Genomic DNA, 16255 nt, shown 5'->3' on the forward strand with positions numbered 1-16255 from the left:
CCCTCCAGTCAGGCTTTACCTCAACACTGTTTATTCTGTAAATAAGCCTTGTTTTCTCTGAAGGGGATATCTCACCTAACTATACCATACCCTAAATCCTTCAGACTGGAGCCAGCACTATGTCCAACAATTTCTTAGCAGAATCAGAGTCTCAAACTAGGTCGTGCTTCCCTTGACATTTTACTTTCAGTTTCACGATTCCAAAGAGTTCCCACCAAAATATTGTCCTCCTCTATGCTCACCTGAGAGGGTATAGAGTGAGCCTTCTGGCAATGGAGTATAGTACTTTATGCTTATTGTATTTTGAACTTTCACTTTCAAAAATTATGATGGAGAAAGTAAAAAACCAGTTGCATCATTTAGGACAAATGGACCTGACTCTCAATCTGAAGGATTAAAGTCAACACTTCAGGCATTTTCCCCACCTTTAGTTGTCTGGCGTCCACTGTGTTTTCATTGTGTCAGCTCCCCCCTTTAATTGCTTTTTGCTGGAAACATTGCACTGGACCACAAGTGAAGTGAAACGGGTTCTAAACATTCCCAACAGCTGCCTTTTGTTGCTGGTATGGAAACAGCTGTAAGGGTCATATAATCACACTTCTGTTAATAGTTAGCTATATACCATATGTGCCTACTTTTGGCAGCAGGGGACACACAGGCGACTCCTGTGGAGATGTAAATGCTAACTGGGACCACTGTCATTCTGTGCCCCATTTGACAGACTAAGCACTTGTTCTATCCCATGAGAGTTGACTGAACAGATATTCATTGCTGCTTTTATTACAGCAAGGAATATGTATCATTCATTTGCAAAAGGGATCTGTGTGCTTTTCCCTGGAGTGGAAGGAACGGTTTCTTGCTTTTGATATGTTTTTTTTTTTTTCAGTGCTGTAAAATTTTACTAGGATGTCAATCAATTCAAAGCACTTTATGCTTAGAGTGTTCACAGTTAAGTTTTATTTTTTTTCTTTTGGACTGATAAGCAGCTTCTTTTTTTTAAATAAAAATGTCCCATTGTGAAATCAGTCATACATTTTTCCCTCCAAAAGCAAGGTTCTAAAGCTGGAATGGGTGGAAGGTTACCTATTAAAGAGTAGAGATACAGCAGATTATCATCATACACCATAACACAAGACATATACACAAAGTAACTCAGATTTTTATAACTAGATTGTTCTGACATGCATGAACGTCATTTCCAGTTTGCGGGGATAGTTATTAAAATTACAGTCTTTCACATCTAAGTCACTGATTAAAGTCGGACCCAGGTTAGTGGTGAACAAACATTTTTACTACCATTTGTTGTCTGGTAATGTAAAATGACTTGAGGGTCTTAAGAGTACTTTACAAAGGTAGATAAACTTTATGATCCCTATTTTACAGGTAGGAAACTGCCACAAAGAAGGGAAATGATTTGGCCAAGGTCACACAGCAAAGCAATTACTAAAACTCAGGTTTCCTGTCTTCCAGGCCATTCTAACCATAATGCCCAGTGGACTTCAGCATGATATACACACTTATGTTTGTCTCTGTCCTCTGGTCCATCGAAGACCACCAGCATTTTCACAGTACAGAGGAGTTCCCAGATTAAAAAGCAAACTATTTAACATACACTAAAATAGTATTACTTTTTCATAAGAGCATGTGTGTTTTACCACGGCAGCAGTGTCATTTCCATTTATTGTCAAATGCCATTTCATTTTATTTATAATCTAGTTGGCTGAAAGAGCTATGTATTGCTGCCACATTATTGCATCTGTTTAATGCAGATATGGGAATCCTGAACAATTTGTAGAAAACTGGGATATAGACTGTCTCAGGAGCTCAAATCATAATAATAGTCTTGGTCTACACTTAAAAGTTATATTGGTTTAGCTACATGGTGAGGGGGGTGGGAAAAAAATCACTCCTGATCGACATAGCTATGCTGACAAAACCCCCAGTGCAGACGCAGTTATGTCAGTGGCAGAATGCGTCTCTTGCTAACGTCGTTCAGGGAGGTAGTGTTACTACACTGACAGAAGAACTTCTGTTGGCTGCATCTACGCTAGGGGGCTATCATACTGAGTCTCAGCAGATCTACTGATAACAGTGGAAGGCTTATTCAAAGATCAAGGGAAGAATGTGGCCTTTATATAATAACTAAACATTTAGTTAGTGAAGTTAATATTGCATTCAGCATAACTCAGTGGGACAAAGGGATTCAGGGCACTTTTAGGACCACTGCTATTTTTGTTGTTTGCCATTTGCACATGTACTTGCCTGATCTGTGCACAGAATTGCAGTAATTGTGCACATGAATTATTTGGAAATCTGGCTGTTAAAGTGCCATTGTTATGCCTAAAAGTTCACACTTTACTAAGCTGAATGGGACTGTTAACATCTCTTAAAGCTGTTGTTTCAGTCTGTCTGCAGACTCAGGAAGACAGCTCTGTGTTGGTTTTGCATCAGTGACACTCAGTTCATGTTTGGAAAGTTTTCACTGCAACCATAGGGGCTAAAAACACAAATGTTTCTTAATAAAAGTTTGCTTTCTGTGGGGGGGACCGTAATCTGTTACGATGAGTGGTATGACAGGGTTCATCACTGTGGCACCTCCTGCTGGCTGTCTTGGAGATTAGCTCCGCATATTAGTGCACCCTTTTCAGGTGGTGCCTCGCTGCCGTCACTCCTGCTCTAGGACCCACATCTCTCCAAGGACTGTGGCGTCCTCTTCAGCAACGCAGCCCTCCGGCCGTGCCACACACACTGTGCTCCCCCCTTTGGGGGACCTGCAGTCTGCTGTTCAGCCACTTCCTTTAGTGGCAACTGCAGCAAATTGTCTGGCCACTTCCTCATGGCCCCAGCATCCTCTTTGCCCTTGCATCAGAGCCTCAGCCTGCAAACTCCAGCAGTCAGCCAGGAGCTGTCTCTCATTCCCCCGTTCCCTGCTCGCAGCACTGTTCTGTCCAGGGTGCTGGCAGTTCTCTCAGCCCTCCAGAGACACAGTCCTTCCCCCCTGGGCTCCCAGCCCTGCAGCTCCCTTTTTATATGGGCCTGCTTGGCCCTGGTTGGCTGTTCCCTTCAGCCCTTCTCTGATTGGTTGCCTCCTGTGCAGCCTCCGTAGGGCTTTATTAACCTCTTAGAGCCCAGTTTGGGGCAGGCACCCCATCACAGTGGGCAGACGAACATGTTAAGCAGGCCAAATTCAGTACAAGATATTTAACATATATATATATATATATAAGCTCCTACATTGGTATGTTCTGAGTTACACATCATTTACTGTGTGTTATTTGTATCCTAGGTTCAGGTTCAGTGGTCGTATCCTTGGCCTTGCTCTCATTCATCAGTACCTTCTTGATGCTTTCTTCACGAGGCCATTCTATAAAGCACTACTGAGGCTGTAAGTATATGAATGCAATCAACAGAGACTTGGGCCTTGATCCTGCCATGATCTCTGCAGAAACAAACCCTTGTGGAGCTCATTGCAGGACTGGGACCTTAGTTTTCAAGTTCTTCCACTGTTGTTTTTAGAGTAGATGGGAGGGAGATTTAATCATTTCCTTTTTTCCCCCAGACTGTGCCCTTCTTTAATATTAACAGTGTTGATTAAAGGGTTAAAAGGCATTGGAGTTAAGCACCCACTTTTGAAAATATTGGTCCACATTCCTAAATTTTAATATTAGGAAAATGCAGTCCGAACCATTTAAATGGGATATGGGTCACTGAAAAGCATATTTAATTGGACAGTCTACAGAGAAACAATTCTTTTCTCTAAACAAAATGAGTTATCTTGCATGTCACTGGAAAAACCTTAATTGCCCAAGCTCCATTGTTTGGATTTTTTTTTCAGCCTAAGCATTTATTAATTATGTTTAATCATAGAATATCAGGGTTGGAAGGGACCTCAGGAGGTCATCTAGTCCAACCCCCAGCTCAAAGCAGGACCAATCCCCAGACAGATTTTTGCCCCAAATGGCCCCCTCAAGGAGGGGGCTCACAACCCTGGGTTTAGCAGGCCAATGCTCAAACCACTGAGCTATCCCTCCTCCCCAAATGTTAATATGGATGTAAAGCATTACAGGTTTCTTGTGGGTTTTGCTCAGCCTGTCTTACACAATGACAACCAGGAGATGCCCAGTAATGTATTACTTTTAATGCTCATTGAAATGTTTTGATATTTTAATGGATGGTCTATTGCTCTTTAATCAATTTTATGCAATAAGAAAAGCCACATAAAATATACCAAGATTCAGTTGAATGAATTGATATATATTGACAGATGATAACTCAGAGGAATGTTTAGCTGAAATGGTTGGTTAAACCATGATTTGAGGACTTCAGTAACTCAGCCAGAGGTTAGGGGTCTATTACAGGACTAGTGGAGGAGGTTCTGTGGCTGCAATATGAAGGAAGTCAGACTAAGTCCCTTCTGACCTTAAAGTCTATGAGGATTAATCTGAATTTGCAGTGAAGTCTCTTTTAATAAGCTTTTAAAATGCACATCATTCTCTTTTACTGATATTTAATGTTCTGTAGTCCACGCACTTTGAGTTTGGTGTTTTAACAAAAGGTGTATGTATAAAGTCAAAAGGGCATCAGCTTTTGTCAGAGCTTTGTCATAAGAAAACACTGTACATGTTCTGAGCAGTAAACCATCATCCTGGTACACATAAGGTTATATCTTCCTCGTCGTTTCTCTGTCTTGCTGTACAATTAGGCCATGTGATTTAAGTGACTTGGAGTACCTGGATGAGGAGTTTCATCAGAGCTTGCAGTGGATGAAGGATAACAACATCACTGATATCCTGGATCTCACTTTCACAGTGAATGAGGAGGTGTTTGGCCAGGTGAGTATGGCTATGTGACAAACCATTGCAGAGTTTGAAAAACAGATTTGGAACTGACATAGTCAAACACAATGAACATCATTCTGTTTGAACAGATTCATAGTAAATTCCTTTAACCTTTTCAATGCCATTTTCATCTCTTGCCTTTTGTTCTTATAAGCCACCTATTTCAGTGCACACAGTTATTCTCAGAGTCTACCGTGTACAATACCAGCCCTGGCTTTCCTACAGGCCTCGTCAGCCACACACTGATGAACAGAAGAAATTCTCTAAAGTGGAATATAGCGCCTCTATCTAGGGTGTAATTCAGACAGATTTGTTATTCGGTGACTGTGGACAAAGGATGTAATTTACATGCTGATGTGACTGAAAGGAATGGGGGGGGGAACAACTAATAGGTGGCATATGGTATGGCAACCCTCATCACTACTTTGCCTTGCACCTTCCTATTAGTTGCTATTCCTCCTACCCTCACCTCCTTCTGCCCACTGGGCATGTAAATTACCCTTAGTTATGCACCCCCAGTAATTATGCTTCTGCCACTTACACCCGATTGTTTGTTTTGATTTTGTTTTTGTTTGTTTGTTTGTTTGTTTAACCAACTCAGGCATGAGGCCAAATTTAGTTTTGAGTTATACCAATATAAATTCAGGATAGCTCTGTTGATTTCACTGGAGTTACTTTACATTTACACTTTTGTAAATGAGAGCATAATCTGTGTATTTTACACCACCACATATGACCCCACTGAATTTGACCCAATGAGATAGTGGTGGGACATCAAAGAGGAGATGTAGGAAGAACAGCTGGAGATGGTAGACTGTACAAAAGGGGAGAGATGAGGCTAGAGAGGCAGATTTGGCAATCATCAGCATGGAGACAGTAGGTAACGCTGTGAGCGTGGATGAAGTTGCCTAGAAAAAAGAAAGAGAGGACAGAGCCCCAAGAGAAACCAATGGGGAGTTAGGGGCAGGATTAAGAGCCACCAAAGGAGATGCTGAAGGCTAAAGAAGTGTCGAAGCCGAGGGAAAGGAGAAAGTTCAGGATGAGGGTTTGACTGGTAGTCTCAAAGGCAGCAGAGAGATCAAAGTAAAATATTGCCCCTGTGACTTTCCAGGGAAGTAGTAAGGGCATAAGCCAGGCTGGAGGAGATCAAGAATAGAGTTGGAGTAGAGAAAATCTGGCAGCAGGAGTAAACAATAGATCAGCAATAAGGATCTTGGAAGCAGAAGAGTCTGCAGAAGGGTATTTTCAAGGTTGAGGTTGAACTCTGGTGTGTCTGTAGACTAGTGGAAAGGAACTAGAGGATAGAGACTAATGACAAGGGAAAGAGGGGGAGCGAGGAAGGACAAGAGGCAAAAACAGAATCCAGGGGGCAGGATAAGGGATTACAAGTATTGGGGCCTCTTCAGAAGAGATAGGATTATTCTACACAGCCCAGCCATCAACTGTTTTCTTGGCTTTGAGCAAAACTTTGCGTGACATCCAAATGACGATGCAGTGGTTGCTCGGGCAGAAATGGCAGTTTAAAACTAATGCGTAAAGACGTAGACGGACAAACAAAGTTATGCAGATACACTGTACAGACAGATGAGTTACATGTATATTTACATTAGTAGACAATGAAGGTAAGTGAAAATATCAATGGGAGTTGTGCTCATTCATCTGAGAGCACCACCTGGCTTGCTACCTAGAATTACGCTCTTTGCAAAGAGAAGATGCATATCATTAAGTGGGATTTTGTTGCATGCTACAAATGAGATGGATTTTAAAAGAAAAGATCAAGATATCTGATAGTACTAAACCAGATGAACAACTTAGGGCCAGATTCTGATACCATTATTCATGTTGACTAGTACCTTACTTCACAAGCAGACCCATTGACTTAGCTGGGATTACTGGTGGAGTAAGGTGACTTTCATTGTGAATAAGAGCATCAGAATCTGGCCCTAATCTCCTTTTAGATTTTAAGTTTTTTTTGGGCAGGGACTGTCATTTTCTGAATGTTTGTACAGCACCAAGCACATTGAGGCCCCAATCAGGTTGGCCTCTAGGTGCTACCTCAATATAAATGTTAAATGATAAATCCATGAGAAGACTCTCATTGACTTTAATGGGTTTTAGGATCAGGCCCAAAGCTGGTCATGGGAGGAAGCAAATGTTGAGGGCCTGATATTCAGTATTTAAGAATAACTTCTGTGTTAGCTAGATACCATTCAAGCAGACAAGTGGCAAATGATCTAGCAGAGAGTCCCAAGAATTTGGCCAGCAAAATTAGAAGATTGAAAATTGTAGACTGGTTGCCAAAAAAACTGTGTTTAAAAGAATATGGTCAAACAACAAAGATCTTGTGGACAAGAAAGTTTAGGAAATGGAAGAATGAAACCTGGAATTATATATTACTCACAGATGAGTCCAACTTTGAAGAGTTGTTGGATCATTTAAAGAGTGGGTGAACAATACTTTACCAAAATGTAAATCACAGTGGTCGCTCTATTAATATTTGGGAGCTGCATCTCAAAGGATGGATAGGGCAAACAAAATCTAGAAGGGACATTTGGGTGCAGCATCGGACTCAGCTCTACCCCACCAAGATTGCAGTCTTTCTTGCGCCTTGCACCTGCAGGGATTGTGTGTCACTGTCCCTGTGGCAGCACACAAATCCCTCTGCAGCTCTGCTGTCACAGCTCTGTTCACTCACTCCTGAGGGTTCTCTGCACATTCAGCAGCAGGGTGGCCTCCCCTGTGTCCGGGGGCTTGTCCTCCTCCTTGCAGTTCAGCCCAGGGGTCTTTGCTCATCAGCTTGAGATACATGGGGGACAAGGAAGGGAATCAGATAATGCAGAGGATCAGATAATGAGGATTCGGATAGTATACTATATAGAAATAATAAGAAGCTGAAGAAATTAATCATCGGGAAGGCTGCATGTTTTGGGAAATCCTGCAAGAGATTTGGGACAATGGGACTCAAGCACATGCTTAAAGCTAGACATGCATAACTGCTTTGCTGAACAGGGGCTTTCATGACTCTATCACAACTATGCACTGTCTTCAGGGATGAAATTGAGCCCTGGGGCCAAAGTCTCAGCTGGTGTAAATGAGTGCAGCTCCATTGGAGTCCATGTACACTAGCTGAGGATCTAGCCCATTATGTCTAACTTTACCCTGGTTATCCTTACTTGCTCTTACTGCTTCTCATTAAAGCTTGAGCTTGGATGAATCACCAAGTGTTTTCATAATTCATGATGCTGCTCTAAGTCCCTGTCAATGGGCAGAATAATGAAGATCATATTATATATGCTTTGTATGCAATCTCTTGGACTAATAAACATATAAATCATGTATGCAGCCCATTCATTATCTATAGTAGACATCACTGCTATGGCAGCAGAAAACTGAAAAGGGCATAAGGAGGTTCCATCACTTTCTAAATCATTTTTTTAGGGCTTGTCTACTCAAACATATGGTTTGTGGCAAGTTGGGGTGTGAATCTACTTGCACTAGCCTTCCGCAGACTGTCTATGTGGACCCTGCTGATGTACATTAACAGTTTGTTAATGTGTTTTCATGTAGTCCTATTTGAAATCAGGTGAGCAGCCGACATCATGATTTGTTGATTTAATGTACCCTCTCTATACACATGCACATAATACATCATTGGAAAGCTTATTCTGTCTACTTTAAGATGATGTATGATGTGACACTGACAAGTGGTGCCATTACCATAGAAATGGGATAAACAATAATACCATCCACAATTAAAACTGAAATATTTGCATTAGTTTCTGTTAGATTAACGACTCTATGTATTATTGCAAAACATAAAATTGCATTTCTTTGTGACCTCAAAGCATCACGACAACTATCTAAAGGATGAAACAAAATAGAATAATGAATTTGAACAAGTATAATTAAACTGTAATAGAGCTGGTGACATTTCTAGTCAACTTCATTATCATCTTGTTCACCATTATGGTCTCTATTGAGTGTGTGGTCTCCATTGCTTTGGCATGTACACAGTTCTGTGCAGGGAAGATTGTTCTGACTATAGACACAGTTGATTGTGCAGTGAGCCCCTACTGGTATAGGAACAAATAAGGTCTTGTAGAAGCTCAGAAGCCACTGGGCCCTTGACGAATACAGGAAGTAGTTCATCATCCACATTTTTCCATCCATGTTGCAGTGGTGATCCAATATCTTGTTCACCTATGTGCAAAGACATCCAAATCTTTGTTTGCCAATATGCTCTTTAGACATGCTCTTCAAAACTGTCCTCACGTGGTAGGAGTTTGGCCAGTGACTTGTCCTTTTTGATGGCTAGATTGAGGTGCAAGCTATTCAGATTTATGTGGGTGTCCTTTTCTTTCTTACGCTGGTCATACATCGCTGCTAACAATTTCCTTGCTGCAGAAATTGCAACTTGTCTGTCACTCTCTCCCAATTTGGCAAGATCTCTGGAGCATAAAGCTCCCTTTGTTTTGACAGCATCAAACACAGATTTTTTTTTCCCAGTACCAAATAGGGATGACACAGCAAGAAGTATGTTGCAGAAGTCAGGAGTGAGTGCGTCACAAATTGCATGCACAGTATGAAGCGACACTTGTCAGTTGTGCTGATAATGGTGCCTTTTTCAATCTACATGCTATATATGTGTTCCGTTTTTGAAAAGTAGTGAACCACAAGAACCAAACCTTCTGTGTCAAGTGACCTAATTATTATGGTTACTTTGACACCGAGAGGCCCAAAAGCCATATTAGCACATACAGCATGCAGAGGCATCATTGTATCTGCTTTCTCTTGAGTACTGTACAAGTCTTGGACTTCAATACCCCACTGGTGATGGACTTTGCTACTTCCCCATTGTAAAAGCCTCCAACAAGAAGGTGCATTTTGAACCATATATTCACAGAGGAATTTTACAAGTGACTGCTGTTGGATGCCACATTTAGAAACTTTTTTCATGGAGGCAAAGGGTGTCCACCAATCACCTGGTATTTTTTGCATCCAACCTTAGACCTTGTCCAGTGCTGTCTTTCTGCAGTTTTCAAAGAGTTACTGTTATCATATGTCAAAGACTCTGATTACAGAATTAGCTTTCTCAAATCCTTTTAGGACCTGCCTCAAGTACTCAGCAGCCAATACACTGAATGTGTGGAATTTGTCTCCAGCCATCATTTGTATCACAGCGTTGGCATCTTTGATGTACACAGTGGTTTCTTTGCATATGTCTACACAGCAAAGAAAAACCCACTGCTGGTCTGTGCCAACCAAGTCAGCTCACAGGGCTCAGGCTGCAGAGTTGTTTCATTGCTGTGTAGACTTCGGGCTTGGACTGGAGTCCAGGCTCTAGGACCGTGTGGATGAGCCAGCCGTGGGTTTTTCTTTGCTGTGTAGACATATCCCTAGTTGCATTCTCTTAGCTGATGGATTCTTTCAGCTTGAGCTTCCAGCTGATGCCCTAATTCAGCTTTGTCCGTTGTTCTCATAGTTCCATCAGCATGGAAGAAGAACACAGGCACCTGTCCTCTTCGGTGACAAAGAACAGTTGCCATTGAAACATCATCTCTTCATCTTGCTAAGGGCAGGACTCTGCGGAAAACAATTGCTGGATTGATCGCTGCTGTGATTGTCCCTCCATTGTCAAACTTAAATTTGGTCCTCTTGGCCATGTCTGCAAATGTTTTGATGACTGAGTTCTTGACTAGGCTGAAGAAGCTATGTGTCCCACCAGAATCAAGTGCACCTGTCACAAATCTCTCCATTTGTTCTTCATCCACAATAGGTACATATGCAATTGCTGTTTAGATGCTCTTTCTTTGTTGCAAGCTTATGCTTGAAACTAGACCAAAATGGAATCACATGAGTGTGAACAATATCAATGCAATTTGGTATTGGTAGGACGTTATGAAGTAGTAGTCTTAAGAGACTCCAGAAGAGATCTCAGACATTGTTCGTTTATAGGTGAGAAGAGTTTTTTTTCTAAGTGTTTTTTTATCGTGAGTCGGTTCTGGATGTATTCTAGGTTTTTCAAATACTGCACATTGCGTAAGAGTCTCTGATTACCTGGGTAGAATAAGTGACTTTTCTTTCCCATGGGTCAGTGATATTTCTTGTGATGCTGAACTATCTGCAAACTGTTCTTCAAATACCACTCTAGCCATTGAAAAGAAGGTACCTTTCCGTCAATGCTCTCTATGCTGATGTCTATATTACTGTCTCCTTTATGGATGAGATTTCTACCAGCATGAAGGGGTGTAATTCCATTTGAAATGAACATACCCCTCTGGAGTCTTTCTACTTCAGTTTTTGCAACACTAGTGATGAACTGCCTCAGCTCATCATAATTACAGAATCCATGAAGGTACAGTATGTCAGTTCAATTGTGAGGCCCAAACTCATGGGTTTAGCCATGCAGCAAGACCTGTGTGCAGAGGTGTGATCATTTTGGAACACTTAAATACTACGCACTCTGCAACTGAGAGACACCTTCTTTGAATGTCTTCTCAAGGACGATACCGCTGGCTGAATTATCTACCAACCAAAGGACAAACTCCTGCACCAATTGGGGCACAAAAGTAGCTGCCCTCTGTAAACTACAAAAACCTGACTTTGGATAACATACTGAGGCTTTCGTTTTGGCTATTTCAGACCAAAGGATTGAAGCAGCATTATACAAAATCACTTGTTCATTTGAAAGCTATTCATCAGGCTCATTCGCCAGAAGAACAGCCACAAAACATTTGGATGAGTTAAGTTCCTGCTTCAGATGACTAGCAGCTTGGATAGCATTAGCTAATGTTATTGTGCTGCCTGGAACAATGGTAGATATGCATTTTCCGTGCTGTTCATAGAATGAAATTGCAGAACCATAATGTTTTTCTAATCTTGCCTATAATTTGCTACTAGAATAGCTTTCAGTTTCTACATCTGAGGGAAGTAGGGCGTTATATCTTTGTAGCAGCTTGGACAGAAGAGTCTTCTTGTTGTACATAATATAATTGTCTATCTCTTCTACCAGCTGATAAAGTGCAATTTCATAATGTGACTGTATGGTTTCAGTGCAACTAGATGGTTTTGCTTTAAGATTCTTTTTACTCAAAGAGGAAGAAAGGCATGTTGAGTGACAAAAGCAATCAAGTCTTCTACAGATAATCAGTGCAATATGTCATCATCTTGTCTTTGACATGCTACCTCCCTTAGATTGGTTGTTCTCAAATGTTCCTATTTTATTAAGTTTCTTGTCTTTCTTGTGTGGTTTTCTCAAGCAAACAATGCAACAGGGCCAATCGCTGGAGGACATGCTTGCGCTGGTGGCTATAGAAGCAGATGAACATTATGTTCTCTGATCAGATTCAGAATCTGTTTTCTTCCCTGGGTTCAGTAAAACTCTGACATGTGCAACATTCAACTTGCTTGTGTATTTCTGAAAGCAACCCCTGTGACAGAGTATTGGTGGCACATCATCTAAACTAGAAAACTCATCCAGTAGCCGTCAATACAATTCATCTCTCCTGACTTCTGCTGCCAGCATCACAGAATTCTGTCCATCACTGATTGCTTTGACATTTTTGTATTCTTTTGATTTTCTTGACAAATAACACATTTTTCAAAGTTTGTGAAGAGTCTTTTTCTCTTTGATGTAAACTTTAAGGGGCTTGTGTGCTCAATGTCTTCATATACTGTAATTTCTCTGTAGTGGTAAATTTATTATATTGTTAGCATTACCACCACCACTATCACCATTTTTCATTTTGTACACATATACAGACTTATGCTAAATTAGATATAAATTAGATCTGTATGTTAGTATCAAAATTACCATTTTAGAGCACTTTGATTGAAGCCCAATATGAAGCTGTGTATTGTCATCTCTAACACTAATACTGACCTGTGCATGTCATTGAATTAAAAATATTTGAAAGACTAGTACTGCATACTTAGGCAATTACAGATGAATTGCCTATATATGCAGACTACATTGTATGTACTATATTATATGTACAAATGGAGAAGCATTACATTAGGAATTCACATACATTTATATCTACCCACTCTGCAGTACAAACTATGGGCACGCAATCTACTGCTACTGGTGCACAACCTTCAATATGAAACTCATCTGGTCAGCAAATTTCATTTGAAAATATAGAAAACTATTATAATCACTTGTGACCCACTCTGACAATTAAGAATATGCGATGTGAAAACATTTCATGTTAGTATATTGCAATATGTTGATATTTGACATCATTGCCACAGCTTCATCATTTCTGTTAAAAAAAAAAATACTTGTCCATGCAAAACCAATACAAACCTTTTAATACATTATCACTTGGACATACATTGGTGTTTGACCAATGAACCCCACATTAAGATGTTGAAATTAATTTAAAGAGTAAAATCTGTAGTTGTAGTCTTGTTGCAGTGTTTCTGGAACTGTGCAAAAAATGACACTTTCTCATTTTTGGGTACCGTTGTTTCACCTCACCTACAGTCATATGGCACCACTTGACAGCTGCTTATCATACTTCATCTAAAAGAACATAAAATAAGCTTTGAAAGGATATGTGATGTGGGGGGAGTGTAGGTTGGGTACATTAACCTCCCAAAATATGGCCCTTTTTGGAGAATTGCCACATGCCTGAATGGGACTGGATCAGAGTGCATTAATGAAGTGTAAATGCGTGGCAGCAAGGTCCACATGGACAGTTTCTCTGCAGCAGGCTACTACAGGGTAGACTCACACCCCAGTTTGCCACAGACTAAATGTTCATGCAAATAAACCTTTAATTGTTCTTAATTTTTTTAATCTATTAGAGTGAATTTGAAATTAGTTTAATTACAAAGTAGATAATTTTTTGCAACATCTGCCAAAGATCATATGCTCACTGCATAGGTTCCTAAGGCTAATTCCTTCTAATCACTTCTTGTCTGCCTCAAACTTCAGCAATCAAACCAACTAAAATTAACCCTTAAGATGCTATGAAATTCTATAGCCATTGATATACGCTTCCACTTAGCTTTACTCACAGTAACAATTTTTGCCTAAGGGAGCATGTCACATGAGAGTAAAACTTTTGAACTGAAACAGGTAAGTTTTTGAGCCAACAGTTAGCCAACTAATTGCATTTCTTCTGTGAGACAATCTGACTTCCTCGACACTGGGGCAGATTCTCTGTCCTGGCCTGTTCCCTTTGCCCTGGTTAGGAAGTTTGCAGCAGGCATAGAGCTGGCATAACTGGCTCCTAAGTCACCCTCCCTGCAGCTCTTGGTGGGAAAGGCAGGATGAACACGTGTGGTAAAAGTGAGCTATGTTTTGGCTATGATCAGTTGGTCAGTGGTTTTTGGGGGACCACTGCAAGCTGGCACAAGAAGTTGGAGCATTCTCAAGGCTGATTTAGTTGGGAATTGGTCCTGCTTTGAGCAGGGGGTTGGACTAGATGACTTCCTGAGGTCCCTTCCAACCCTGATATTCTATGTTTCTATGGCTGCTGTAGCCTGTGCTGGAAAGAGGGGCTGAGCGGAGAAAATCATGGCACCTTGATGTGTCCCACTTCACCAAGTGTGATGTCGGTGAATCAAAGAATCTGAATCATTATCTGTATATGCCATTTGGAATGTGTTTTTCCCCTGCTAATTACTTTAATTTTTCTGATGGGAATGGGAGAGACACCAACATAGGGTGAGCTGTAATGATACGATGTACTGATAGGAATGCAGAAATGTTGCTTGCGCCGCACCGTTTTGCAAAGCCTGCCTTGAATTTTGAAATACATGGTGATCTCTGTATTGCTACCCCAATATGTATTTCTATTTGATAGGTGACAGAAAGAGAGCTGAAATCTGGGGGTTCAAATACACAGGTGACAGAAAAGAACAAGAAGGAGTACATTGAGAGAATGGTAAAGTGGCGTGTGGAACGAGGAGTGGTTCAGCAAACAGAGGCTCTAGTCCGTGGCTTCTATGAAGTAAGTAACAAAGTTGCTCACGCCATCCACCACTCATGATCTGAATGTGACAAGCACAAGGGCAGCCTACTGACAATACCAGAAATGAATGGAATTCTCAAAACCTTAGCCGGCAGGGGTAGTAGCATCAGGAGATGATGTGTTTAATGTTAGTGATTAAGGGAGCAGGTAGCTGAATGTGCACTTGATTCTGCACAATAAAAAGTGATGAATGGGAAAAAAAAGAACAGGTAAACCTGACCTGCACTAATGAGATTACTGCTATCCAGTCACAACAATATTCCGATCTCATAGTAAAAGTAAAGCAGAGAAAGTTGCACATAGCTAAGCACCACACTGGTAAAATGAGGACAGCACTTAGGCCCTTGTGTCCTCAGACAATTGTACATACTGCCACTTTTTCACCATGCACACTTGCAAGTAAGGGAGGGGGAACTCAGGGTAGGCTTATTACTATCAGTGCAGAAGACCATGCCTAGCACTTGATCTCATTTGCACCCACATGAGTCTTCTACTTGCCAACCTCGTGCACCCTGCTGTGTACCCTACAAGGACTTTCAGGATCAAATCCTCTATCTGCTCAGACTACAAAATATAGTCAGTTCCCAGAGTCTTGCCTTTTCCACTACTCGTGCCTGCCAATCAGAGGCACAGAGAACTGGAAGATCACAAGCAAGGAAATAAAATAAATTGCTAAGACATTATCCTAGGTTGCTGTACCCCGCAGAAGTCTCCTTTCATTCAAATAGAATACGAATTTCTGGCATGTTTGGATAGGATGTGTCCTGTCAAACCACATTTCACTTTCCTTGTGTATGTCATATGCTGTCCTGGCCAGAGGCTGAGTTTGTTGACTAATGAGCTACGACAATATTAACTGTTGGTATTGGCTTTGGTAACTATGAAAAAATGTCAGTCTATAAAGCATAGTGAGCCTGATTCTTCTCTCACTTACCCTGGTGTAAATCCAAATTTATTGGAGTAAAACTGGTGCAGACAAGAGGAGAATCAGGCTCAGTATACAGAATTGTAAAATGATTTTTCTTCTGTGGTTATTTCAGTTTTTCGGTTGGTTCCATTTTCCAGTCAATATTAAGCAGAGGCCATTGTTGATTATAAGACTCCTCAGGCTAGATTTTCAAAGGTATTCAGGCTTCTAATGATGCAGATCAGTTTGGGATTTTCAAAAGGCGGTATGCAGTTTAGGTGCCTGACTCCCATTCAGGGCCGGCTCCAGGCACCAGCCCACCAAGCTTGTGCTTGGGGCGGCACCTGGAGAGGGGCGGCGCGGCGCTCCGGCCGCCGGGGGGAGAGCCGAGCCACGGCCCGCTCGCCGCCCTCCCCCCGGCGCTCTGGCCGCCCTCCCCCCCGGCGCCCTGCCCCCGGCCGCCGGGGGGGAGAGTGGAGTCCCCGCCGGGGCTCGCCGCCCTCCTCCCAGGGCTCCGGCCGCCCTCC

The 16255-nt window shown here is 41.6% G+C and overlaps 1 protein-coding gene across 1 annotated transcript in view; it reads left to right on the forward strand.

Moving 5' to 3' along the window:
- LOC113407004 (E3 ubiquitin-protein ligase HECW1-like) overlaps positions 1–16255 on the forward strand; it is a 373262-nt gene that overhangs the window by 343732 nt on the left and 13275 nt on the right. Inside the window, exons 23-25 of the mRNA XM_026654044.1 lie at positions 3287–3385; positions 4703–4832; positions 14654–14800. Coding sequence (XP_026509829.1) covers positions 3287–3385; positions 4703–4832; positions 14654–14800 — 376 coding nt within the window. The remainder of the gene's footprint in view (positions 1–3286; positions 3386–4702; positions 4833–14653; positions 14801–16255) is intronic.

Source organism: Terrapene carolina, unplaced genomic scaffold, assembly GCF_002925995.2.
Source record: "Terrapene carolina triunguis isolate 2854851 unplaced genomic scaffold, T_m_triunguis-2.0 Scaffold179, whole genome shotgun sequence".
NCBI lineage: Eukaryota > Metazoa > Chordata > Testudines > Emydidae > Terrapene > Terrapene triunguis.